This window comes from Myxocyprinus asiaticus, chromosome 27 (genome assembly GCF_019703515.2).
Source record: "Myxocyprinus asiaticus isolate MX2 ecotype Aquarium Trade chromosome 27, UBuf_Myxa_2, whole genome shotgun sequence".
Lineage (NCBI taxonomy): Eukaryota > Metazoa > Chordata > Actinopteri > Cypriniformes > Catostomidae > Myxocyprinus > Myxocyprinus asiaticus.
Window position 1 is genome coordinate 21,604,357 of NC_059370.1, and position 27,001 is coordinate 21,631,357.

General features: G+C 42.5%; 1 protein-coding gene across 8 annotated transcripts in view; it reads right to left on the bottom strand.

Moving 5' to 3' along the window:
* The window catches only part of LOC127418368 (protein diaphanous homolog 2-like), a 653,451-nt gene that overhangs the window by 419,326 nt on the left and 207,124 nt on the right, over window positions 1-27,001 (bottom strand). For 7 of the 8 annotated variants that reach the window (XM_051658976.1, XM_051658975.1, XM_051658977.1 and 4 more), the window contains 5 exons: window positions 24,335-24,451; window positions 10,737-10,855; window positions 9,625-9,689; window positions 8,316-8,420; window positions 3,423-3,482 (listed from right to left, as the gene is read on the bottom strand). In XM_051658976.1, the coding sequence (XP_051514936.1) occupies window positions 3,423-3,482; window positions 8,316-8,420; window positions 9,625-9,689; window positions 10,737-10,855; window positions 24,335-24,451 (466 nt within the window). The remainder of the gene's footprint in view (window positions 1-3,422; window positions 3,483-8,315; window positions 8,421-9,624; window positions 9,690-10,736; window positions 10,856-24,334; window positions 24,452-27,001) is intronic. The other variant, XM_051658980.1, reaches the window with a different exon arrangement.

Here is a 27,001-nt window from a genome sequence, read left to right on the forward strand (position 1 = left end):
TGAGAAAAAGTTAAGGACAGGACTTATTTTTATCCAATGTGAACTGATTGGGTTGGGAAAAGTGGGTATTGCATGCCAGAATGGAGCCAGGTGGTTGGAGAGGAGGGGTTGAAAAATAAGAGAGACTGACAAAGTTGTTATAGGTGGAGCTAGTTGCTTTTTGTTAAAAGAATACAAAGACAAACTATTATTTTTTGATTTTGTGTATTTATTTTCTTTGGAACAATATACACTAATTAAAGGGAAAGTTCACCCAAAAATGAAAATGCTCTCATCATTTACTCACCCTCATGTCATCAAAGATGTGTATGACTTTCTTTCTTCTGCAGAACACAAATGAAGATTTTTAGAAGAATATCTCAGCTCTGTAGATCCATTCAATGCAGGTGAATTGTGACCAGAACTCAGAAGGTCCACAAAGTAAATCTGTAAATCTACACTTTCACATGGTCAAAGGTGGAGATTTATAGCAAAGAAAATAATTTAAAAAATATATATTGATCTGTTTTCTCACCTACATCTATCAAATCACTTTTGAAGACATGGATTTAACCACTGGAGTCATATGGATTACTTTTTTGCTTTTTGGACCTTCTGTGTTCTGGTCACAATTCACTTGCATTGTGAGAACCTATAGAGCTGAGATACACTTCTAAAAATCTTAATTTGTGTTCTGCAGCAGAAAAAAGTTATAAACATTTGGATGAGGGTGATGAAATAATGAGAGACTTTTCATATTTGGGTGAACTATCCCTTTAAGACAAGGAAATTGTAAAATAATACATTTTTTATTTTTTATTTAATGTTTACTTTCAGCAATTTTTGCTCTGATTAAGGCATACTAGAACAAAAATCCATAAGTCGCTTAGTATTCTTGTATGATTGATTCTCACACGTACACACTCAATTCATAAGCCATTTTAGATTCAAATCAGCAGCAGAGAATGAAAAAAGCTAACACAGCACAGACTAACAGAGAGGGCATAACTCAAAATAAATAAGCATGATGAAGTTTACGATGATCATCTGTTGTTGTTTTTAAGACATAATGATATAAGCGTTCATTCACGTCGTATGGAAAATACTTGCTGTAATTACACTGAATGACAAGATGACAGTATCGATATTTGTTTGCATATGAAATATGGAAAGTGCTTTGTGTAGACTGATTAATCTCCTTTAATCATAAAGCATAACAGATGAGAGTAAACCATTACACTTGATTAACATGTAAATTGCCTCTGTAATTTGCTAATAGATTGAGTGTATGAATAGGATTTAGCCACCTGAACCTTTAGCAATAATGAGAACGCTCATGCAACTGGTGGCAGCAGGCAGTCGACCTGTCTGTTTTCTTCTCGAGAGCCTTAACCTTGAGGGAAAATGCATATTGTTTCTAACCAAATCTGAACATTTGGCCTTTTTCTTTGCCTTTTCTGGCCCATTTTCTTGCCTGACTTTCTCTCTTGGGAAGATAATGAGTCTCCTCCATTTCTGAAGTTCACAAGATGATCTCCAGAAAGAGAAGTCATTATACAGTTGACAGAACTCAATTCATCCAGTAACTGATAAGACTAAGGGCAGTAAATGTCTTGGCAAATCAGCCTTGCTCTGCAATGCAACAGAATAAACAGGTATTTTGAATCATCGATAAAGGTCTGGCCAGACACTTTAGCAACAAATGATATGCAAATGCTTCAATTAGATGTCCCAATAGCCCAGACAGGACTTGACCTTTGGATGATTAGAAACCTTTTTTTTTTTTTCATCTGAAAACTTACTTCATGCCGCATTCTCATCCCTGCTTAGTGAAAAGTTTCTCATTTTCCAAAGCAATTCCCTTCTCTGTGCCCCAGCCTCTAAGAATAACATGTGTCTAGTCACATTTTTATATTCATTACAGAGTGTTTGATTACCCGATACAGGCAATGGATTGTTTATTAGAGAGAAAATTAAAAAGGTGTAGGAGCATCATGCAGGAAGCTGAGGCTCCTTGATGATTGCCCTGTCCCATGATTATGCGTCTGTCAATCTCTGGTCCGTTGTGGCCCATTTTCCCTTTTAAGTTTAATGCAAGAGAATGGCAGTAAATTAGCTGCTAAATTAGAGCACCATCATTTCCGCATTGTTTTGGCCCTCTGTGGCAGCATGTGAAGCGCTGCAGACCATCCAGCCACAATTCTGGAATCTTAATCAGCCTCTGGCACACACTAGCTATGCCCCTTATTCTCTTTACACAATAATATCCATAGTTTAGACCAATGTTACCACAAGAACAAAAAATCACAAAGGAAAATGTCTCAATTAAGACTGCTTTCCACCCATTTTTATTTTGGCTGGGGGATGGATCACATGAAGGATAAAAAATTAGAGATTTTGTAACACTCAATATGACAGCTGTAGAAAGTCCCGCCATTCAGTATAAAGAGCCAATATTCAAGTTTGTTTACTGTAGAACGCACATTCACATTAAGTGAACCAGCATGACTTTCTTTTCCTTTTTCTTTATGATCCTATTGACAAATTGTATTGATTACTTGTATTATGTAATTGAAGTGTAATCTTGTCAAGCAGTTTTTGAGATTTCAGTATTTCCCCATACAAGCAGATAGGAGCTGTTCTTGTATGCTCTCTTTGAAAATAGCTGTCCAGTGGCAATACCAAGATGGCCTAGATTTAAAAAGCCTTTTTACACGTTTATTCCCAAAGGTTGCTGAAGGTCTGAGTTGGCCACTGACCTAGAATGCTGGATCAAAGAGAGAGCAAAGTGTAGTTCCCACTTCCTTATTTCTTTCTACAGGCCTTTACCCATATTCCTTAGCTGCACTAATTAGCAGCCAAGGGGCCTGAAACTGTATCTCTTCTAGAGGGCACTTTAAGAAGGAACGGTCACAATTTGGGTAATTAACTATGGCCAAAACACAATTAAACCATTCCCATCTCATCTGTGATGAGCAAGAGGCAAATTCAATTACAATTGCTTACTTTTGAGGATTGTAACACTCTAGTTAAATGCAAATATTGAGCCTAAACCTGGAACAGGTTCTGAACGCAGGCCACACTCCATCAGTGTTCGCTTTATATACCTTCAGCCCTCTAGCTTCTCTGGTAAGCATTAGAAACATTCTGATTCACAGTATAGAGATTCTGCTTGGCTGGATTCATCATCACAAGTTGTTTATAGGCTGGATATGTGGGAAGGATTATGGCCTAATTGTGTAGCATGCATTTGTAATGAATGATTGCACAGCATCTGTTGAGAGTCTTTTGAGACAATACAGCAAATCAAGGTTCTGACTGATCACTGAGGGGTAACGGCTTTGATCAACCTGTTAGAAGGTATAAAAAATGCAGATTTTCAATTATGCTGGTGGGCGGCATTGGGAATGCTGGGAGAGAGAAAGGGGGGAGAGAACACCCACCTTGTTTCTTTCGTTGATGCATTTCTCTGCCTCTTTTAGCTTGTCTCTCTCACTAGTCAACTGGACAGGTGAGGGACAGACAAACAGATACACAGACAGAAGGTTCAACAGTAAGGCAAAGACATATGCTGTTTAGCTTCAGAGAACAGATTTGATAGCTGTAATAGGCAGATGAACAAATAAAATGCAAGCCAAAAGCTTTCTGCCAACTTTACTCATTAATGCTGAAGTTACAAGGTCAAATGGCAGTAACACTTTGGTAAAAGGGATGACAAGTAATCGGATGCAAGCAGCTCAGTGAAAACACCATGCTTGCCTACTAATGAAGCAGTAGAGAGTTTCATTAGGAGCTGTTTTGAGCCACTTGCTTGTGGAAAGGTTTGCGCTGGGTGAATTCATAAATTAAAAACATAATTAAATGCCTTTACACAGTCATTTCCATGTTGCTTGTATTACAATAACGTCCATTTTAAGGGGAACACACAAGGCACAACAGCTCAAGAATGTAGTAAATTGGTTGCTGTGCAGCCAGTGCAGCTTTTTGTGTTTTTGAGTGTCTCAACAGTCTCTTTTGGAGTCTTGTTCTTACAAGTGATATCTTATCCTTACCATCATTTCACTGCTTTATGACACACCCAATGAATTTAGAGCAAGCACTTAGATTCAGCGATGCTTCGCTCCTGCTTTGAACTCGCTATGAGCAGCCTCTTTCAAAAAGTAAAGGGGAAAAAATAACATCTTAACAGCCTCTTTTCACTTAGTGGGATCACACTCCACTGCCTCTGAAATACACTTGTATGGTGCTGTTTCCTCATATTGCACATAAGGAAGAATCAAATATTAAAAACATGTAATGGAAAAGAAGATGGATACTTCCATGTTGAAGACCACAGAAAGAACTTTGATCAGGTTTGAAACGCTGCCCTTGCTTGTAGCGTTTAGCAGGCTTTTATTTTGATATCTATATATATATATATATATATATATATATATATATATAAACACATTTATATAGATGTGAAGGGCAGAACATCAGGCAGTCTGTCACTCAGTCAAGAACAACAACAGCATATTCATATTCTGTGTGATCACTTTCTCAAAGAGAGAGAAAGACAGTGGAACAAAGAAACAGGCATGGTGTACATGCACTGCATCTCAAACCAATCAGTCTGTAAAGATGAATGGCTGGGCTGTCTCCCCTGATACTGGCCATGGCAACAACAGAGGGCACATGGCAACCCGCTCCAAGACTCGATTGCAGTGTTGTCTTTATGGGGCATCATTACCTCCAGACTGTCTGCTTAATCCAACCCAGCAGTGGCAATAAGACACTGACCAAGCCCTGCACTGCTCTGCACTGTTCTGGGTTGCATGCTGGTACAGACAGCTGACCGCAAAGCATGCTGGAACCTATCAAGGTGCTGCAAAAGAGATTACTACCCAAGTATCACTTGAGCTCTGAATAATTAAGTGAGCTACCATTCGATTTCTCACCTCTGTCTCCATTCCCTTTCATGTGAATGGCTAAGAGTGGAAGGGAAGTGGTAAGATCCCTGCAGATTTGTGTTGTGTTTTGTTGGTGTTAGCATGAAATAAATAATAACTGCAAACATATCAAGAAGGGGGAAAGATCAAACATCCACCTCAAAATAAAGAGGGCTGCTTGCTTCAAGTGGTGCAACATGGTTATACGCTTATTTAAATCTCCGCTGGGCAGAACAACTGAGCAAGGGGCCTTATAATGCATGCACTCTCCTAAACTTGTATAATAATTTACATTTTATGTATATATTTTATTATTTTATTTACTCTAATTTATATTCGTATGAATTTTCCGCAGTGCAGCTTTGATGAGCTAAGCTGCCTATTATTTCTAAAACAGGCAATTGCATTGGATCCTCTGAATAATGGATTTCTTCAATTATGTGTTAAAGGCAAATCTGTTGATAAGCTTGCCTTTGCTGTCATCTCTTTGTTGTCCTTGAACCTCTGTCACCACAATGGCACAATAACATGACAATTTCAGGATGACATTTGTGCTTTTCTTTTTAAACGGGTGTCAAAATGTAACCTACTGAGGCTTATTTTAGAGACAACGATTATCATTGCAAGGCAAAATATGAAGAAAGACATGGATCATTAATAGAGATTTCAGTGCTTGGTTGTTGTTTCATGATTTTGTGACTGTTAAATGAAGCAAAATAAAATAATTTTCATTATTTCATAAATGACTGTATTAAGAAACCAAGTTTTAACTCATTTGTACCAGACTACCAAAGAACAAGTCAAGAGCTAGTGTGGATGAGCGCATGTTCCTCTAGTCAGTTTTTATGGTGATGTGTCGTACACCCACAACCTGACAAAATTCTGAAACTGCAGTGGGAGAAGAGTTTTACATAGCATGTCTAATAAAGTGTAAAATTGACAACTTGCATGACAACTTATGAGTTTATATACATTTTAGATGTGCCCACATACCCACCGGATGTGAAGAACAATCCCATGCTAATAGCCTGGTTCCTCTTTAGCGAGCACATTACATGTTCTCTAGCAGAAACAGACGTGTGTTGATGCGACAATGTTCTGGAGCCAACACTTTGAACGTGCCTTCAGAGCACACGCTTGGAAAGATTAAATCTCCAGGGCTCCACTCTGCTACTTTACCTGTTAATGTGTGGGAGATGACTGAGTTTAAAAGGTATGGGACTCAAGGTTATTACAGTTTAGATTTTTATTTTTTATTTATTTTTTTTATGTTGTTTTCAAATTGTCTTGTCAATTTCATTAACTTCAACAATTTTATTAACTATTGTGAAATAAACTTAGTTTTCATTCAATTACTTTTTTTTTTTTTTTTAGTATATTCTAGTTTCAGATTAGTATTAGTTTTCATTTAAGTTATTTATTTATTTGTATTTTGTTTTAGTTTCAGTATTACATTTTAGTATTTTAAGTTCATGTATTATCTTTTTTTAATTTATTTTTTATTTTAACAGGTTGAATTTGTTTTACATTTTATAATATTTCATTTTATTTACATTTTTTTTTTCTTTTTCTTTTTCTTTTTTTTTTATTATTATTTGTTTATTTTAGTTAATGGAAATAATTTCATTTAGTTTTTTGTCCTAGTTTCCATTAATGATCAAAACACAAGTAAGACTGTCATCCTTTCTACACAAAACATGTATAAACTGGACATTCACGGACAATCAGCTGTGAGCTGTTGTGGCAAGCACGTGCAGAGCGTCAGAAATAGAATGTGGTGTCTGTAAACTGTTGGCATGGCACGCTGCAACAGTCCCATCAATTGTAGACAGCATCACTGATTACAATTGGATTGATTTGCTTTTGATACGACACGTCACTCTACTCTCGTCCAGAGTAGACAGGGTGTGAGGGAGATCCTAGGAAAAACAAATGGCCAGCTGAGCAGTCATTAACGGGGTTGTGGCCTCGGGGGGAGGGACGTGTTGGGAGTTGAGAGAGTGATGGACGAGGCAGATGGAGGGAAGGAGGGAGGCAGAGTGGGTAACGTGATGTGATTCGGCTCTCGGGGCAGATAAAGTGCAGGGGTGAGGACTGCACACAAATGAAGTGCTGGGCTCAGAGAAGCTCCGCTTCACACGGAGAGGAACGGCCAATACCAGCTCCGCATTCAGTACTGCACTCATTTGGTGAATCTTTGAGAATGAATGGTGTTCCAAGCTGCCAGAGGTCTTAATAGCAGCAACTCGTTTAGGTATTTTGTGGAGGGTTGAGGGGTAATAGTGTTGGCGATGCAGAGAAGTAAACAAACAGGTAGACAGTGTGTGAGATTTTACAACTTAAATGTATTTGGTTACTGGAAAACTATTCATACCATGGATGACGTATTTTTTTATTTTTTTTATATTAAACTCCATAAGCTAGCAAGCAAGCATTTCTTTTGTCCCAAGGCAGCACTAAAATCTAAAATGTTTCAAATTGGGTTTAGTAGGAAATAGCAGTCATTTTATCAGAGTAAATCTGTGGGTTTTTCTTGATAACAATGATGTGAGAGCCATGAACGTAACACAATCCCTCACACAGTTCATACAATAACTAGGAACAGGTTCCAATGGAGCATTTGAGAAAAATCAAATCCAACAATTTGAGGAGGAGATTGGCCCTTTATTAAATCATACATTCCCTCAAGTATTAAAATACCCACTTAGAGCACTGCCGCATTCATGATAAAGGATAAAAAGGCTTCAATTTTGTCAAATTAGCAAAGTTTCTCCCTTAGCCACCACATTAGCAGTTACATTACCATTCAAAGGAGACAGAGAAAAACTGCTTCATATGACCTCACAACACACAAAAATAAGCAACAGTGATCCTAATGTACTTGTATAACTCATTTCCAGGGAGTCACTGAGTGAAGAAATTGAGCTTTAAGGAGCTTTCAGGATGGACTGAAATAATTTAATGCCTGGTGGTCTAATAGCCATTGAAGAATTGTTGTGCGGTATGGGAAGGCAGTCTGGAAACTCAAGTGGGCGTGTTGCTTCATGGATCTGAAGGATAATGGGCTCTTCTGAGGCACGATGTGAACCCCCATGCTCTCAAGAGAGAAGATAAGAGAGGCCTCTGAGGATTCAAGGCCTCTGAGAGGAAAGAAACCAAGCAAAAATTGCTTCTATGGTATATTCAGTGCCAATGGAAGGGCAATCTATTCATGTTAAAGGCCAACACATGGGACACATTGTTGGTGGAAGCTTCCTTTAGTTGATACCCCTGGATACAGAGTATAGAGCTGTTGAACGGGGCACACCAATGGGGTTGCTCAAGGGGAGTGCAAAGCCAAAGGTTCTTTGAAAGGACCTAAAATGGTGATGAAGAGAAGAGCAAGTGTATTAGGCTATGCAGTGTTACCTGGGCCTGTAGAGTGTTGATCTGCGCCTCTAGCTCTTTGATTTTCTCCTCTTGTTTCTGCAGCTCAGCCTGCGCTTCCTGCCGTGCGCTGAACTCCTCGTCAAACTGTAGATAGTGAAATGCATATAAACACATTGATGTAACCTCTCTGCGGATACCATCAACCACAGGAAACATCAATGCCCTCATCATGTCTCACCTTGCCTATTTATAAGTTCCATCACAATCATACTCATCATCATTTTGATCCAGGGCTAGGCTTAAAAAAGCCTTAAGCAAAATTTGGGAGTCCCCAAAAAATGATTGTAAAAATGTATGAATGTCTTTGCAAAGCATTATACACATAACAAAACATTAAAACCAAGTTGCATTTATTTTCAAGAATTATAGCACGAACACATATTGAAAGAATTACTTTTCACTAAAAGAAGTTGGTTAAGTTTAACCAATGTTTTAAAATGAAGACCAAGTAAGGTGACATTATGTGGTTGTCAAACATTAGTGGAACACAGTCCATAGTTAATCTGATTGACTATGCCTGTGGTTACTGTAGGGTACCTGAGTGATTTTGTGGGGTAGTGACTTACTGACACACATCCACTAAAATTACATTAACAGCTGCCTTAAAGCCATTGCAAAAATGTTTCTGAAAAGTGAAGCTAGTTCTGAGAAAAGCTCTAGTATCATTTCTCTGCAGAAGCCACTTGCTTTCATATTTTGTAACTAATGTAATGAAATGCATACATTTTTGAGAGTGACTTTTGTGTCAAAATGCTATTGGGGGCCACTGGATGTCTGAAAAATGTGTTCAGCCACCCACTAATAGGACGTGTCTTACTCTGTCGTTAAACTGCAAGCCTCAGATGTCTGGCTGACAATTGGCTGAGTTGGAGAGGAAACTGAGTATTGGTTGTGTATAGACATGCTCTCTGTTCTCTCAGAGCATCATGGGATATAGCTCTTGACTTCAATTACAACACCAGTAAGTGTTAGTACAGCTTCCAAATGAAGCTCCAGAGGAAACATTTGAATTCAAAGATTACAACATTGTATGCCTGGGCCTCTAATACTATTTGAAACGTTGCCTGTAAATATTTTAAAGTGTTCCCAGTATGGCACAAACAAGCTTGCAGATTGGAGCATCAGCATTGTTTCTGCTTGCACCGATACAGATCATGTTTCTCTGTTGCCAGCTATTGATCAAGCGAGAGCAATCAATACGCTGTCTCACCGCTGATGGGAGAAAAGTTTGGTGACAGCAGCCCAGTTGCATATCAATGGCTGCACTTAGAGTGATTAATAGACTCACCTTTTTGGAGAATTCAGCCGCTCTCTGATCGCTCTCTTCCACTTTAGCTTTATCCACACATTGCTCTGTAATGCACAAACAGGCGTGTAATCGCAAACACAAAAAACAAACGTATGCACAAATTACACAGAGCATTGATAACTTGACACTTTCACATCAGACACAGAATGAAAACAATCAAATGAACAAAAAGAGAGAAAAAAAAGTGAATGTAATAAAACACCCCCCCCCCCCCACAAATGAGATTTGTATTCTGTTCTGGAGGTTTGAGACGTAAATTTAAAAACTGTGCCATGCAACATTTGTTTTCAACTCATTAAAATAAGAGAAGTGAGAAAATCTAACAGATTTTTATTTTATTTTTTCTCTGCAGATGAGTCTGGAAACTTTTAATGAGTCTTTGTTGGCAAGTAATTGAAGTGTTAGTGACAAAATACAAAAGGGGCAGAGAAGAAAAAAGTAACAACAAAAAAAATGGCATCACCCTAATTGTATTAATTCCTTTCGTGTCCAAGTGGATGACAAAGCCATTGGTGAATGCAAATATAACCATGATTACTGAAGTTGAGTTGCATTTTTAAGACATGACATGCCAGCCCGACTCTGCAGATAATGTTTTATTTATGCATAATGAGTGTACCTCATTTTATGTGTCAGGTGAGTGCAGGTGTTCCAGACTGGCCTCTCATGGGGACAGAGGGATAATTAGATCTACTCCAGGAAATCACAAAGTTTTATCAACTGCAGTTGTATCTTCCTCAGCACCACATGATTTCACACTAATGCAAGACAGAGTATAGTCTGAACCCTTGCAGGTTATACCATAGTGTGGATGTCCTATTAAGCCCCAAAAAGTATTTCAGTGAAATTCATTGATGTGGTATAACTCAATAATGTTCTCTCACTTTTACCTAAAGCTTGTTAAAGAAACATGAAACTCCTTTTATTCATTCTGAAACATTTTGGCCTCTTTATCAGATGACCATACAGTTCAAGACAGAATTCAATAATCTGGAAAATGAGTTGCACCTATGAATAATAACTTAGAAGGAAGTGCAGTCCAAAGACGTTTTCTGCCTAAAATCAGTGAAAGGCACACTTGGGAGACTTACCGATGAGGTGACTAAAGTCTACATCTAGCCTCTCCCTGTAGCCGAAATCAGGGTCCATGCCACTGCGGTGGAGGACGATCTGGGACACACACTCCTCTATCACCTTGTAATATTGAGGCCTGTAATAAAAACGGGCATGTACACATGCACACACACACACACGCACGCGCGCGCGCACACACACACACACCAGAGTATGACAAGAAACAAAGCTGTTAACTTCAAATAAAATACTGCCTCATACATTCCTGTAAGGGCCATACCTCATAAATCATTTGGTAAAGCATATCTTTTAATGGTATTTCACACCATTGAATTAAATCTTCCTTCAGTACAAAATGAAATCACTAACGGCAAAGCATGCAACCGGAGACTGGCTCTGTGACTTTGTCCACTCAAGGTGAAGACAAACTGACTCTGTGCCTCCATGCTTTCCTCTCTAATTTGCAATCATCTTTGGCAATTAAGGGCACCAATAAACCATGAGTCGCAAATTTAATCAGTGTAATCTGTGTAATTAGTTGCACAATGGCAGGGAAAAACACGGCCTTGTGTTCGGAGGGGTGACAATGACGGGACTGGGAGGTAAATGGGTCTGGGACTAGACACTGCCACAGCGTGACCTTTTATTACCAAATTTAATTGCGAGTGACATTTAACAAATACAATCTCAACTTAAGCCGAGCTCCATAGTGGCAAATAATTATGTTTCAAGCATGACCTTGAATGTCTCTTGTAGGTATTCAATTTTCCTCCCAGAAATGTGTCTGGAACAAGGTTTGTTGTTGGATGGAAAGGAGGAAGCTGGGACTGGGTTGAACAATACGCACAGACATTTATTGCCGCACTCTTCTGTGGCACACAATAAGGCTGCTTCACACTGACATGCAGACACACACACACACACTGCTGCAGGTCTCTCGATCTCTCTCTCTCTCTGGCGTCCCTGGCTCTTCCTTATCTCTCTCTCCTGCTGACTGGGGCAACTCAGCACCAGGCGTGCATCCTCATGGCCCGGCCATGCCCTCCTCCTCGTCACATACCCCAACGTACGATTCAGGCTAGGGAACCAACTGGCGGAGGGGAGGAGTTGCCCCTTCGGACATTCCGCTGCCGGCTGGTCTTCCCTGCCTCCTGGAAACCTAAGTAGGAATAGGGGAGTGAGAGGGGAGAGAGAGTTTGCCAGTTTGCCAGCCCCCGGCAGAGGGCTCCTCCATCTCCTGGCGGACAGCAGTGGGCTCCTCCGCTTACAGGGGTATGGCAGTGGGCTCCTCCGCCTCCTGGCGGACGGCAGTGGTGAGGAATCCATGACAGTGCATCCTTCTTCCTTCCCGGGTTTCAGCACCATTGTAACAAGGTTTGTTGTTGGGTGGAAAGGAGGAAGCTGGGACCGGGTTGAACAATACACATAGACATTTATTGTTGCACTTTTCAGTTGCACACAATAACACACTGCTTCACACTGTTTCACACTGACAAGCAGACACACACAAATACACTGCTGCATGCGTCTCTCTCTCTCTCTCTCACTCTCTCTCTCTGGCGTCCCCGGCTATTCCTTATCTTCCTCGTCCCCTTCTTTTGGCTCCCCTTTAAAAAATAGGCTTTGTGAATTCTTATGAACAAGCATGGCTATAATATGTCTTGGTGCAACATAATTATGTCACAACTCTTATTTAATGCTAATTAATTCTAGAGCATTATATTTTGTTAATAACCAAACAATCTTGTTTGATAAACAATATTTGCAGCAAAGTATTTAAGCTGATGGAAAAACATCAAAGTTTATTGACCCAAGGTAATTAACTATGCAACAACAGAGGTGTCATTTTGCTAATGTAAGGATCCAATTTTTTTTTTTTTTTTTTTTGCTTTGCTACTCTTGATATGTTTTGAGAACACTCTTGAGAAAAACCCAGATACCGCTGCAAAATCCAAATGCAGGGAAGATTGCATATGCAATTTTGACCATAAGATCATTAGACTGTGCTCTTGTATGGCACACAAGCTTGCAGGTGGTCTCTGATCAGTAAAATTGTGTTTTAATGTATTACAATATGTAGAAATACATATTCAAAAACAAACAAGCAGAATTACAGAATCAAAGAAAGCTGTCTCTTGCCTTAAGCTCTGAATGTGTGACACAATATAGTTCTAATAAACCAGCTATTAAGATATTAACAATAACTGGATGCCTCTCTAATCTCAATGACCAATAAGATATTAAAATAACCAAACAAATAATCATACTCATACAATTTGCTTATTCAAACCCTTGCTCTAAGAGACTTGGCAGCGATGTGTAGCAAGCGTGAAGATGGGGCGGATGGGGTGCTTGAAACTGATAGGGTTGCGAGTGTCACTGAACCTGGCTTAGTGGCAAGGCCCGAAGCTTATGCCTGTCACTAATGTACACCATATCGTTATCTCAATATGTCGCCCTATTGTCTTAGCATCCCGGCTGCCACCACTGCCGCATGCTGGATATAAACAGGAAGGTGAAGACTGACCCAGAACTGTCAGACCCCACCAGACTCGCTCAACAGAGCCTTCTTTCCCTCACTCTCTCAGCCTGGCACCTTCCCAGTCTGTCTCTCATCTCCCATCCAACCCCTGTGCCACACTGCACATCTAATCTTCACATCAGTCATGGCCAAAAGTAGAAGATGTGCTCCATATACTGTACACTCCCTCTGATCTACCTTCTGTCCGTGAGTCTTCGAGAATTATTGCCCAGCTTCATTGCTGCTCCAAAAGTGTAAAAAAAAAAAAAAAAAAAAAAGAAGAAATGTTTGAAGGACATTACTAAACTGTTATAATATAGTTTATTGCGTTGCATTTCATTTCAATTTAAAATAAGGTTTTTAAACAAATTCTGGGAAAACTGTCCTTTCAAATGGCCAAGGACAGAACTGGCGAGAGACAATTAGTTCAGGACAGAACAGAATGGTTTTTTTTTTGGATAAAAAACAAAACAAAAACTTGAAATCAAATGGTGTGATCTTTCCCAAAATAAACAAATAAATCAATGCAATGATTTATTTTATTTGAGGGAATTTAAATAAGAGACGTATTAACAGACAGGTGTGTCTGTCTTACAGAACAAATTGAGGAAAACTTTCCTTACAAATGACCAAGAACACAGTTGAGGACGGAGAGTTAGTTGAGGATATAGGTGGCTGTTTGTTTTGTGGAATTAAAGAACAAATTTAAATCAAACGGTGTGATCTGTCGGCATGGACAGCTCTCCTTTATGGCTGCCTTTAATCACGATGCATCCCCTAACGCCTATGAACAAGACAGACACTGAAGACTTATGCTGACTTAAGTAGAGAGATGCCACCAACACATCCTTTGCTCCCAGTCCTTGGAGACCCAGCCATCAAAGCTTGTAGTGATGTCAAGGGATCCCTTTAATCTAAAATTACAGCCATACAATTTCCCAACCAGCCAATCCAATCTACATAAAACGATTCGCCATGTTTAAAAGCAACCAGTGCAATCAGTGATGAGAACTTTATATAGTGACCATGTAATATAGATACATAACAACAAACAGAGCTATATATCCATATTTAGGCTCTACGCAAAGTAAATTTATTTTTAAAAAGAGTGTCTTTAATAAGGGCATACATTTTTAATCAGTGTTTGTAGTGATCCTGTTCCCTATCTGTCCCTCACTCAACGTTGGTGTCGATGTAGTGACACTAGGGGTCACTCTTGGGAGCCCGAGACACCTCTGGTCTTTGATAAAAGGCCAATGAAAATTGGCCAGTGGTATTTGCATGCCACTCCCCCGAACATACGGGTATAAAAGGAGCTGGTATGCAACCACTCATTCAGATTTTCTCTTCGGAGCCGAACGGTCATGCTCACTGAGCTGAATACTACTGTTCATTCACCTCTGCTGGATCTGACGGCGCATTTCAGCGGCTTCTCCCTCCTCTGCACTGGTGCACTGCAGAGAATGCCCCTGGGCGCTTCGGCAGAAAAACTAGAGAGTATATTTTCTGAAAGAGCATTTTTCCCCTCTAAAAGAGTATATATTTCTCTAAAAGAGTGCACACACGGAACGTCTTTTTAAAGACGCGTCTTTTTAAAGATGCTTTTGCGATTGTGTGTTATTCCTGGTTGTGCTCGTTATCTCTCGCCTTCTAACAGTCACGATCACTGTCTTTCGTGTCTGGGCACTGCTCACGCGGAGACAGCGTTCGTGGATGGTCATGTTCTCATTGCGAGAATATGTCCATGGCAACGTTGTGGTCGCGGCTCGCCTTCGTAAGAAAGCGAGACACCCCAGAGGCTCCCGCCTCGGTCCTTTTACCCACGGGTTTGAGGCCAGCACGGCTAGCACTGGGGGCGATTTGGGGACCCCAATGGGACCGCCTCCGCCGGGTATCCCCCCGCGGACCTCCCATTCCCCAGCATGCTTGTCTGCCCCGATCGGGCTTCCGGGTGAGTCCGCCGGCTCGTCTCACGCGAAAGTGATGAGCTCTCGAGCGCAGCATCGGAGAGCGGGCTCGTCCAGTCGGAAGCCTCAGCTGGGCTCCTCCCTTCAGGGTCGATTGCCCAGTCACAGGCTGACGCGGAGATGACGACATGCTTTCCCGGGCAGCCGCGATCGTCGGTTAGAGTGGATTTCACCGCTCTTCCCTGAACCCTCGCGGCTCGGTGATTGGTTCCTGGGCTCGCGGCGCCGCTCAAAGCCACGCCCCGCCCCATTCCTTTCTTCCCGGAAGTGCATGAAGAGCTGACAAGGTCGCGGGAGGCACTTTTTACTGCCCGGTCCCGAACTTTTCAGCTTCCCCGCTCTCACTACCCTCGATGGTGGGGCGGCCAAGGGTTATTCGGCAATCCCCCGGTGGATAAAGGCGCTCGCGGTGCACCTATGCCCGCAGAGCGCCGCTACCTGGCGCGGGTGCCCAAAGCCCCCGTCCAAGGCCTGTAGGTTTACGTCGTCTCTGACGACCAAGGCCTACGGTGCCGCTGGACAAGCCACCTCCGCCCTGCACGGCATGGCTCTCCTGCAAGTCCGCCAAGGCGCTAAAGGAATTGCACAAGGGTAGTTCCGCCCCGGGATTGATGCAGGAACTGCGCTCGGCAACCGACCTCGCTCTCCGAGCGACGGAGGTCACGGCGCAGTCTCTCGGGCGGACGATGGCCACACTAGTGGTCCAGGAGCACCACCTTTGGCTAAACCTGGTCGAGATGGGTGAGGCCGACAAGACACGATTCCTTGCTGCCCCCATTTCCCCAGGGCCTATTCGGCGACACCGTCGAGGACTTTGCCCAGCAGTTCTCGATGGTAGAGCAGTAGATGGATGCTAGCCGGCATATCCTGCCCCGGCGCGGCTCAAGATCCCGCACCCCATCTACTCATCGCCAAGGGCGTCCCCCTGCGGTGACTGCACTGGCTCCGCCGCAGCCCGCCCCTTCGGCCTGGCCCTGGCGTGGAGCCCACCGCAGGAAGCAGATGCCACCCGTCTCGCGGCTGCCCAGAACCCGTGAAAGGCTTCAAAGCGCCCTTGAGACGGGCGACCCAGGGACAACGAAACCCACTGCTCTGGAGCTGGTAAGCAGATCTTCATCTTTTTGTTACCTTTTGCATTTAATTGCACTGCATGCCCAAGTGGCTGCAGTACTCAAGAGCTCAGCAAGAGTGGTTTCCTTGTTTCCTGGGTCACGTATCCGGTGTGTACAGCTGGCATCACGACCACCGTCCACCACTCCATTTGGCAGGTTGGCGCTCCAGCGGCGGTCTCCCGCCCTGAGCGCCCAGCTGTGGCACAAATCCGCCCCCGATGTGACAGTCTCCACAGGTCACGAGGACAGGCCTCTTCCTCCCCTCTCCCAGGCTGTTCCGGGGGTGGTCACAAGGAGCCAGGTAAGTGCTTCGATGTCCTCAGACTCAGCACGGCCACGACGTGGTGTGGCACCTCGAGCTCCACCCCGCCGCGAGGCCCCACCTGCCGGTACATCCGATGACGTTGTCCATTTGGTCCCCCTTGCGCGGAACTTGGACGCATGGCTTGCGCCTTCCAGTCCGTCATGAGGGCTGGTCCGGACCATCCACTCGGCTGCATGATTCACTTCGCCGGGCATCCGCCCAGGTTCAGCGGTGTCCACTTCACCTTGGTGAAAGACGAAAATGCTGCTACCTTGCACGGAGATTGCTACCCTCCTATGGAAGGACGCGATAGGACCTGTCCCTCCAGCTGAGATGAAGAAAGGGTTTTACAGCCCCTACTTCATTGTACCGAAAAAAGGCGGTGGGTTGCGGCCAATCTTGGACCTGTGAGTACTGAACCGGGCTTTACATAGACTCCCGTTCAAGATGCTGATGCAAAGACGCATTCTAGCGAGCGTCCGGCATCAAGATTGGTTCGCGGCAGTAGACCTGAAGGATGCGTACTTTCATGTCTCGATCCTTCCTCGACACAGACCCTTCCTGCGGTTCGCGTTCGAGGGTCAGGCGTATCAGTACAAGTCCTCCCTTTCGGCCTGTCCCTGTCTCCTCGCGTCTTTACGAAGATCGCAGAGGCTGCCCTTGCCCCATTAAGGGAGGTGGGCATTCGCATTCTCAACTATCTCGACGACTGGCTAATCTTAGCTCACTCTCGAGACATGTTATGCGCACACAGGGACCTGGTGCTCTCACACCTCAGCCGACTAGGGCTTCAGGTCAACTGGGAAAAGAGCAAGCTCCTCCCGGTTCAGAGCATCTCTTTTCTCGGTTTGGAGTCGGACTCAGTCTCCTTGATGGCGCACCTTATGAACGAGCGCACCCAGTCGGTGCTGGCCTGTTTGAAGGCGTTCAAACAGAAAACAGTGGTTCCTCTGAAACTTTTTCTGAGGCTCCTGGGGCATATGGCATCCTCGGCGGTGGCCACCCCACTCGGGTTGATGCATATGAGGCCGCTTCAGCACTGGCTCCAGACTCGAGTCCTGAGACGGGCATGGCGCCACGGGACACACCGCGTGGCCATTACGTCGGTCTGTCACCGTTTTTTCAGCCCTTGGACCGACCTCTCGTTTCTACGAGCAGGTGTTCCCCTAGAACTGGTCTCCAGGCGCATCGTGGTCACAACAGACGCCTCCAAAACAGGCTGGGGCGCTGTTGGCAATGGGCACAAGGCTGCGTTGGCACATCAACTGCCTCGAGTTACTGGCAATTCTGCTCGCCCTGCAGAGGTTCCGGCCGTTGATCCAGGGCAAGCACGTGCTAGTTCGGACAGACAGCACGGCAGCGGTAGCATATGTCAACCACCAAGGCGGTCTGCGCTCCCGCTGTATGTCACAACTCGCCCGCCGTCTCCTCCAATGGAGTCAGCACCTCAAGCACCTCAAGTCGCTGCAAGCCACTCACATCCCGGGCAACCTCAACACTTCGGCGGACGTGCCGTCACAACAGGTTACCCTCAAGGGAGAGTGGAGACTCCACCTTCAGGTGGTCCAGCTGATTTGGAGTCGATTCGACAGGCACAGGTGCACCTGTTCGCCTCCCAAGAATCCTCCCCACTGCCCGCTCTGGTACGCCCTGACCGAGGCCTTCCTCGGCATAGACGCGCTGGCACACAGCTGGTCCCCTGCCATTCGCAAATATGCATTTTCCCCCAGTGTCTGTGCAAGGTCAGGGAGGATGAGGAGAAGGTCGTCCTGGTAAGCACCCTACTGGCCCGCTCAGACGTGGTGCTCGGACCTCACGCTCCTCGCGACAGCTCCCCCGGGGCAAATTCCCCTGAGGAAGGACCTTCTTTCTCAGGGAAGGGGCACCATCCGGCACCCGCACCCAGACCTCTGGAATCTCCATGTCTGGCCCCTGGATGGGACGCGGAAGACCTAAGCTGTCTCCACCTGCAATGGTAGACACGTTCACTCAGGCTAGGGCTCCCTATACGAGGCGCCTGTATGCCTTTTAAGTGGTGTCTGTTCACTAAGTGGTGTTCTTCCCATCGGGAAGACTCCCAGAGATGCGCAGTCAGATCAGTGCTTTCCTTCCTGCAAGAGAGGTTGGAAGGGAGGCTGTCCCCTTCCACCTTGAAGGTGTACGTTGCTGCCATAGCAGCACACCACGACGCAGTAGACGGTAAGTCCTTAGGGAAGCATGATCTGATCATCAGGTTCCTAAGAGGCGCCAGGAGGCTGAATCCCTCCAGGCCGCGCCTCGTTCCCTCATCGGACCTCTGTAGTTTTTCAGGGTCTACAGAGAGCCCCCTTTGAGCTTTGCAGTCAGCCGAGCTTACGGCACTCTCCTTGAAGACTGCCCTCCTGACTGCGCTCACTTCCTTCAAGAGGGTAGGTGACCTGCAAGCATTCTCTGTCAGCGAAACGTGCCTGGAGTTCGGTCCGGACTATTCTCACATGATCCTGAGACCCCGACCGGGCTCTGTGCCCAAGGTTCCCACCACTCCTTTTAGGGACCAGGTGGTGAACCTGCAAGCGCTGCCCCAGGAGGAGGCACACCCAGCCCTGTCGTTGCTGTGTCCGGTGCGCGCTTTACGCATCTATTTGGATCGCACGCAGAACTTTAGAGTCTCTGAGCAGCTCTTTGTCTGCTTTGGTGCACAGCGGAAAGGAAGCGCTGTCTCCAAGCAGAGGATCGCCCACTGGCTCATTGACGCCATAACTATGGCATATCTCGCCCAAAACATGCCGCCCCCGGTAGGGCTATGAGCCCATTCTACTCGTGGTGTAGCGGCTTCTTGGGCCCTGGCCAGAGGTGCCTCTCTAACAGACATTTGCAGAGCAGCGGGCTGGGCAACACCCAACACCTTTGCAAGGTTCTACAACCTCCGGGTGGAACCGGTTTCATCCCAGGTAGTGGCACGCAACACAAGCGGATAAGCCCGTGATAGCCGGCCGGGTGTATCGCTTGCACATAGCGCTGTCCACCTCCTTTTGAGCTGAAGACGTGCGCTGTTAATTCCCAGTAGTGTTCACAAAAGTTGTTCCCTGGTTGGCTTCCTCCGAGCCCTGTGGCAGTCGAGTTTTCGGAGAGACTCGCTGCCGGCCCAGTACACGCGCTAAGAGCCCGGTTCTGGGGTAGGTGCTCCGCATGTGGCGGTTCCCTGTAAGGCTAACCCCATGCGATCCATATCTTCCGCTAATTCATTTCCCTGCTGGCAAACTGCGTCTTCCTTGGGCAGAGCCCCTCTGCCCCAGTCTCCATGTTGTAGTAACTCCTCCCCCATTGGGCAAGATCTACCTTGAAGGCTCTCCACATGGTTGGAAAGACCATGTGATGTATTCTTCCACTTAAATATCCCCCCCTCTCTTGGGGCGAGGTGTGGTCTCCGCGGTGTCCTCCCCTTGGGAGGGACACCCCCCGACTAGACCTGGCGGCCCAGTCGGATAATCCCCCTTCTCTTTTAGGGAGTGGAAAAAGGGGAAAGGGAAAAAGGCCACGACTGGGTTAAGCCTGTCTCTATCTCTGGGTAGTCAACTTGTCCCCAAAAAGGGCCGTTCGACACTCATAACTGTGTTGGGGGAGGTTACATGTCGACCTGGTGTGCTGGCTATGAGGCACACAGCAAGTCTGCCCACCACACACCGCCAGTTTACGTAACACAGTTCAGCCTTGTGGCGTTTTGTATAGGGACCCCTAGTGTCACTACATCGACACCAACGTCGAGTGAGTGACAGATAGGGAACGTCATGGTTACTGGTGTAACCTCCGTTCCCTGATGGAGGGAATGAGACGTTTTCTAGCATCAAAGTTACAGACGCAGGGGTGGGAGGGATGATGCTGAACAATCTGCCACACTCCTTACTTATTGTGTTTTCTATTTCTCACTTTCTCCAACAAGTCAGAAAATACATTATTCATGGCTCAAAGTGAACAGTAACTTCCAAGGTAAATGCCCTCCATTTCATCGCTTCGCTTTTCCCTCTTTATTAAATATTTCATCTCAGCATCAAGTCTTGAATTGATCAGTGTCATTTCTGTTCAATGTTCAGTGTTTTCTGGCCTCGGACTGACATGTGAATGCAGCAACTCTGGCTTTGAGAGCAGCTGAATGTGTTTTCTGAATGTGCTGAAATGTTTTGAATTGTAAGGATTTGAAAGAAGGCCTGGCTTCTAGAAAGCTAAAGGACACTACTTTAGTGATAGGTAATCCTTTAAGTCTTTAGGAAGGGAAGGTTTCCTTTGGCGGATTCGATACTCTCCAATTATGACCATAAGATCTCAGCATTAGTCTGTGCCCCTCAATAATAATAAGCACCCCCAGATTATCACCGATCCTCCACCTGGTCTTCTAATGGATAGACGGAGGCCTGGAAAGGCCTTCAAATCACAATGTCTCGCACCCACTATGAAATTTGGTGGTGGATCGGTGATGATCTAGGGGTGCTTCAGCAAGGCTGGAATCGGGCAGATTCGTCTTTGTGAAGGACACATGAATTAAGCCATGTACAAGGATATCCTGGAAGAAAACTTGCTTTCTTCTGCACTGACAGTGTTGCCTAACTCTGAGGATTGTGTTTTTTCTTTCTTTTATTTTTTTTTTTTCAGCAGGACAATGCTCCATGCCACACAGCCAGGTCAATTAAGGTGTGGATGGAGGACCACTGGATCAAGACCCTGTCATGGCCAGCCCAATCCCCAGACCTGAACCCCATTGAAAACCTCTGGAATATGATCAAGAGGAAGATGGATGGCCACAAGCCTTCAAACAAAGCCGAGCTGATTTATTTGCACCTGGAGTGGCATAAAGTCACCCAACAGCAATGTGAAAGAGAGAGCATGCCAAGACGTATACAAGCTGTGATTGAAAATGAGGGTTATTCCACCAAATGTTGATTTCTGAACTCTTCCCAAGTTAAAACAATAGTATTGTGTTGTTTAAAAATTTACATGAACTTGTTTTCTTTGCACTATTCTAGGTCTGAAAACACTGCATCTTTTTCTGTTATTTTGACCAGTTGTAATTTGACCAGTTGCAATATTTGGAATTTGGGATAAATGTTGTCAGTACCTTATAGAACAAAACAAAAATATTCATTTTACTCAAAAACATACCTTTAAATAGTAAATCCAGAGAAACTGAGAATTTTTCAGTGGTCTCTTAAATTTTTTCAAGAGCAGTATGTATATATATATATATATATATATATATATATATATATACCGATCAGCCACAACATTAAAACCACCTGCCTAATATTGTGTAGGTCCCCCTTGTACCACCAAAACAGCGCCAACCCACATCTCAGAATAGCATTCTGAGAAGCTATTCTTCTCACCACAATTGTACAGAGTTGTTAGCCGAGTAACCATAGACTTTGTCAGTTCGAACCAGTCTGTTGTGCATGAAAATCCTAGGAGATCAGCAGTTACAGAAATACTCAAACCAGCCCATCTGGCTCCAACAATCATCCATGCGATTATCTAATCAGCCAATCGTGTGGCTGCAGTGCAGTGCATAAAATCAGGCAGATACAGGTCAGGAGCTTCAGTTAATGTTCACATCAACCATCAGAATGGGGGAAAAAAAATTATTTCAGTGATATGGACTGTGGCATGATTGTTGGTGCCAGACGAGTTGAGTATTTCTGTAACTGCTGATCTCCTGGGATTTTCATGCACAACAGTCTCTAGAATTTACTTAGGATAGTGCCAAAATAAATAAAAGAAAAAACATCCAGTGAGTGGCAATTCTGTGGACAGAAATGCCTTGTTGATGAGAGAGGTCAACAGAGAACGGCCAGACTGGTTCGAACTGACAAATCTATGGTAACTCACATAACTGCTCTGTACAATTGTGGTGAGAAGAATAGCATCTCAGAATGGCAAGTTGGCACAGTTTTGGCGGCACAAGGGGGACCTACACAATATTAGGCAGGTGGTTTTAATGTTGTGGATGATCGGTGTGTATGTATATATATATACACAACCAGTCAAAAATTTTGAAACACTTGTCTGAAATGTTTCTCGTAATCTTAAAAATCTTTTGATCTGAAGGCGTATGCTTAAATGTTTGAAATTAGTTTTGTAGACAAAAATATAATTGTGCCACCATATTAATTTATTTCATTATAAAATATAATTATTAAAAAAAAAATTAAAAAAAAGTTTTTGAAATTGATGTCTTGGAACAAATAATAAAGAAAAGCAGCCAATAAGTGCCCAACATAGATGGGAACTCCTTCAATACTGTTTAAAATGCATCCCAGGGTGATACCTCAAGAAGTTGGTTGAGAAAATGTCAGGAGTACATGTCTGCAAATTCTACGCAAAAGGTGACTACTTTGAAGATGCTAAAATATAACACAGTTTTGATTTATTTTGGATTTTGTTTGTCACAACATAATTTCCATAGTTCCATTTATGTTATTCCATAGTTTTGATGACTTTACTATTATTCTAAATGTGAAAAAAAAATTATAATAAAGAATGAGTAAGTGTTTCAAAACTTTTGACCGGTAGTGTCATATATATATATATATATATATATATATATATATATATATATATATATATATATATATATATATATATGAGGACATGTGAGGCATTCATTTCTCAAACTAGAGACTCTGATGTACTTATCCTTTTGTTTATTTGTACATCTGGCCTTACACATCTCTTTCTGTCCTTATTAGAGCCAGTTGTCCTTTGTCTTTGAACACTGTAGTGTACAACTTTGTATGAAATCTTCAGTTTTTCGCAATTTCAAGCATTGTAAAGCCTTCATTCCTCAAAACAATGATTGACTGATGAGTTTCTAGAGAAAGCTGTTTCTTTTTTGCCATTTTTTACCTAATATTGACCTCAAGACATGCCACTCTATTGCATACTGTGGCAACTCAAAAACAAACACAAAGACAATGTTAAGCTTCATTTAACAAACCAAACAGCTTTCAGCTGTGTTTGATATAATGGAAAGTGATTTTCTAGTACAAAATTAGCAATTTAGCATGATTACTTAAGGATAAGGTGTTGGAGTGATGGCTGCTGGAAATGAGGCCTTCTAGATTTGATCAAAAATGACTTTTTTCAAATAGTGATGATGCTGTTTTTTACATCAGTAATGTCCTGACTATACTTTGTGATCAGTTGAATGCCACTTTCATGAATTAAAGTACCAATTTCCTTCAGAAACAGCAAAATCTGTACATTATTCCAAATTTTTGGCTGCCAATATATATATATATATATATATATATATATATAATCACAAAATAAATATTTAATTTCCAAGTACAAAATGACTGGAAGAAAAACATCTAACTTACTGGTAATGCTCAATGGTAATTGTAAAACCTTACGTTAGTAATATTATGTAGACGTATGGTTCATTTAACAGGTTGTAATGTCTTAATGTCTCAATTTACATCTAATGTTCACAAACCATGTCGAAGTTATTTTTGTTGTTGTTGTTTCATAAATACCCAGGTGTACAACTGTACAACATATTGAACGGAGTATATTTCTATCCTTTGCAGCCTTGTTTCCATTTGCATAGAATTAAATATATCGTCTACCCTGATTAAGGTCTATAAAATCTGAGAAAAGTATGAACAGACACCAACTTGTCTGTAATGTTCCCATGACCTTTATATAATTGATATAATATATATAAGATGACAGCACCTACCTGATATAATAATCATTCCTGATGAGCAGCAGGTGTTGAAGGATGGACAGGAAGTAAGGTTCTGAGCCTGTGTCTTTCACCATGTTGGACAGGAGATGGTACACTTCACCCATATCAGTACACAGGCGGTTAAGGAAACAGCTTCACATTTTGCTTGTCATGTAAAAGAATGTGAACATACATAATTGTATTTATATCCACAAACAAAAGTGATTAAAATGATTGAAAGTGCACTAGTATGTTTAGAAGGTGTGTTTTAGGGCAGAGAAAATATAAATGCTATTTAACAGGGACTCAATGCATTAAAGACTATATAAACACACAGTATACTGAATACTTCATCACTATACTATTTTTTTTAACATGAGAGTTTGAAGAAAAACAAAGAAAAAATACCTCTAGTCAAACTACCAGTTCATACCCTGGCCCTGGATATGAATCAAAAGAAAATTATTTAAGTTTTATTATTTAAAGCAATTAAACATGGATTAGTCACTTTCCTTTTTATTTCAGTTATTATTTATTTATTTATTGGACAGAAATCTTATCTTCAGTTTGTCTTGCTTGTCTCTAAGACAGAAAAGAGGTGCTCTTAAACTTGCAAAGAGTATTGATTAAGTGTCCAACATCTCTTCTCCCAGAGGAGAAAGTGCAGTGGCTTTTGATGTCTAAAACAGATGTAACATCAGATAGACATCATTGGCTCTTTTGTTTCTCTGTCTCTTTTTATTATTGTTATTATTATATAACGGAATTATCACCCCAGCTCCCCCCAGTCTCCGTTATGTCCACTTGAGTAAAATGGATTGCAAGTGTTGATTAACTGTAGCACTTGGAAAATGTCCCTACAACATAGTATATTAAAGTAAAATAAAATAAAATCATGTTAAGTATACATATGGATAAAAATAGTAGACTTTTTGGCAACCACAAAGAGTCTCCTGTGGATACAAAATACAGTATAACTTCTTAGAAGAGCATGAAGAAGAACACCAAATGCACCTGTTCGTAAATACTGGCACAAAGATCACAAAATAAGTATATGGGGGGTTGTGCTGCATTGAGAAGAGGCAGATGAAAAATGAATACCAGTCATTACATTCACTGTACATTTTGACAATGTCTGTTGAAATATTTACAAGCTGACTGCAGGGTGATACACTGCCTGGGCTGGAACACTCTTGTAGTATGAGCCGTCACATTCATTCCTTCCTTCCCAATGGTAGAAAAATCAGAAAAGCTGTGCAGACTCCATTTTTAGAGGAAACACTAAAAGGTACAGAAGTCTGTCTCCATTTAAAAAACAAAACAAAAACAATTAGTGTATTCCTCCATTTTTTAACTAGAATATTGACTAAAAGCAATTCCTTTTTGCCCTTCCATTGTCTAAAAAATTATTAAACTTGGTTGTCTGTCATTTCGGTTGTCACTCTTGCTCAAAATAATAAAAACAAATTGTTTCATGAATTTCACTTCCAGTCACTGCACTGCTATACAACTGCCCTTTACAGCAAACCAATCCACCCACAGCTCAATATTTTCTAATTAACGTATATCATTTTAGTTATTCATAGGGTTGTGAGTGCATCCCATGTTCTGTCACCTCAATATGAGAATGCATGCATCTTCAGAGCATTACTGCTGATAACACAGGTGATCTGCAAAAGTCAATTATTTTCTCCACACGTTGGAACCAGCAAAAAGCACTAGAGAGGAGTTCTTTCTATTATGTAGGGCCACACATGTGCACACAGACAGACACTGTGTATTTGTATTTTTGGCATGATTGTAGTAATATACTGGTGACGAAGGTGATGCATAAACATGAGCTGGATCAGCATTGAGCTGAGCCAAACAAAAGACAGAGTGGGACAGTTGATCGATCACATTGCAATTAATATTCAACAGCTACCTGAAGTCAGTGGCCAGACCTGAAGTGGACCAAAGTGGAGTGCTATATTATAAATAATTGTCCATAGGTTAATATTCATAAAGCAGAAAGGGAAAACGAGAAGGGTACAATTTTAAAAGGTTTTGTGTTTAAAGATAGGGGAAAGAAGAACTGAGAAAGACAGAGAGACTGTTGCTTAGACACATATATTACACAAGGCACTTACAGATCAATGCCAAATTGTCCTTAGAGACAACTTTTGTGTCTTTCACTCAGTTGGCTGCTCATGAAAATCATTAGTCCAGACAGCCTTAACAAAAACTCTGGCTTTTCCATCATTTCAGCAGAGTTTCCCCTCTGAGAAGTAAAAGAAAGAGGGTGATATGATGAAGATTGTTCTCTTTAATTAGTGTCGGGAGCTTCTTGAATATTGTTTTTTAACAATATTCAATATACTGTATATCTCAATATTTATGTATATTTTTCTGAAAACGCGGAACCAATCAGATGAACCATTATTTCAACCAGACAGCCATTTCAGCCAAGGAGATTAAAAATGCTTAAAGGAATATTCTGACTTCAATACAAGTTAAGCTCAATCGACAGCAACAAAAATAATTTTGACTCGTCCCTCCTGTTCTTAAAAAAAAAGCAAAAATATGCGTAACCGTGAGGCACTTACAATGGAAGTCAATGGTGGCAATCTGACTGTAAATGTTAAAATACTCACTGTTTCAAAAGTGTTGCCAAACGACAAACCATATGCATGTTATCAT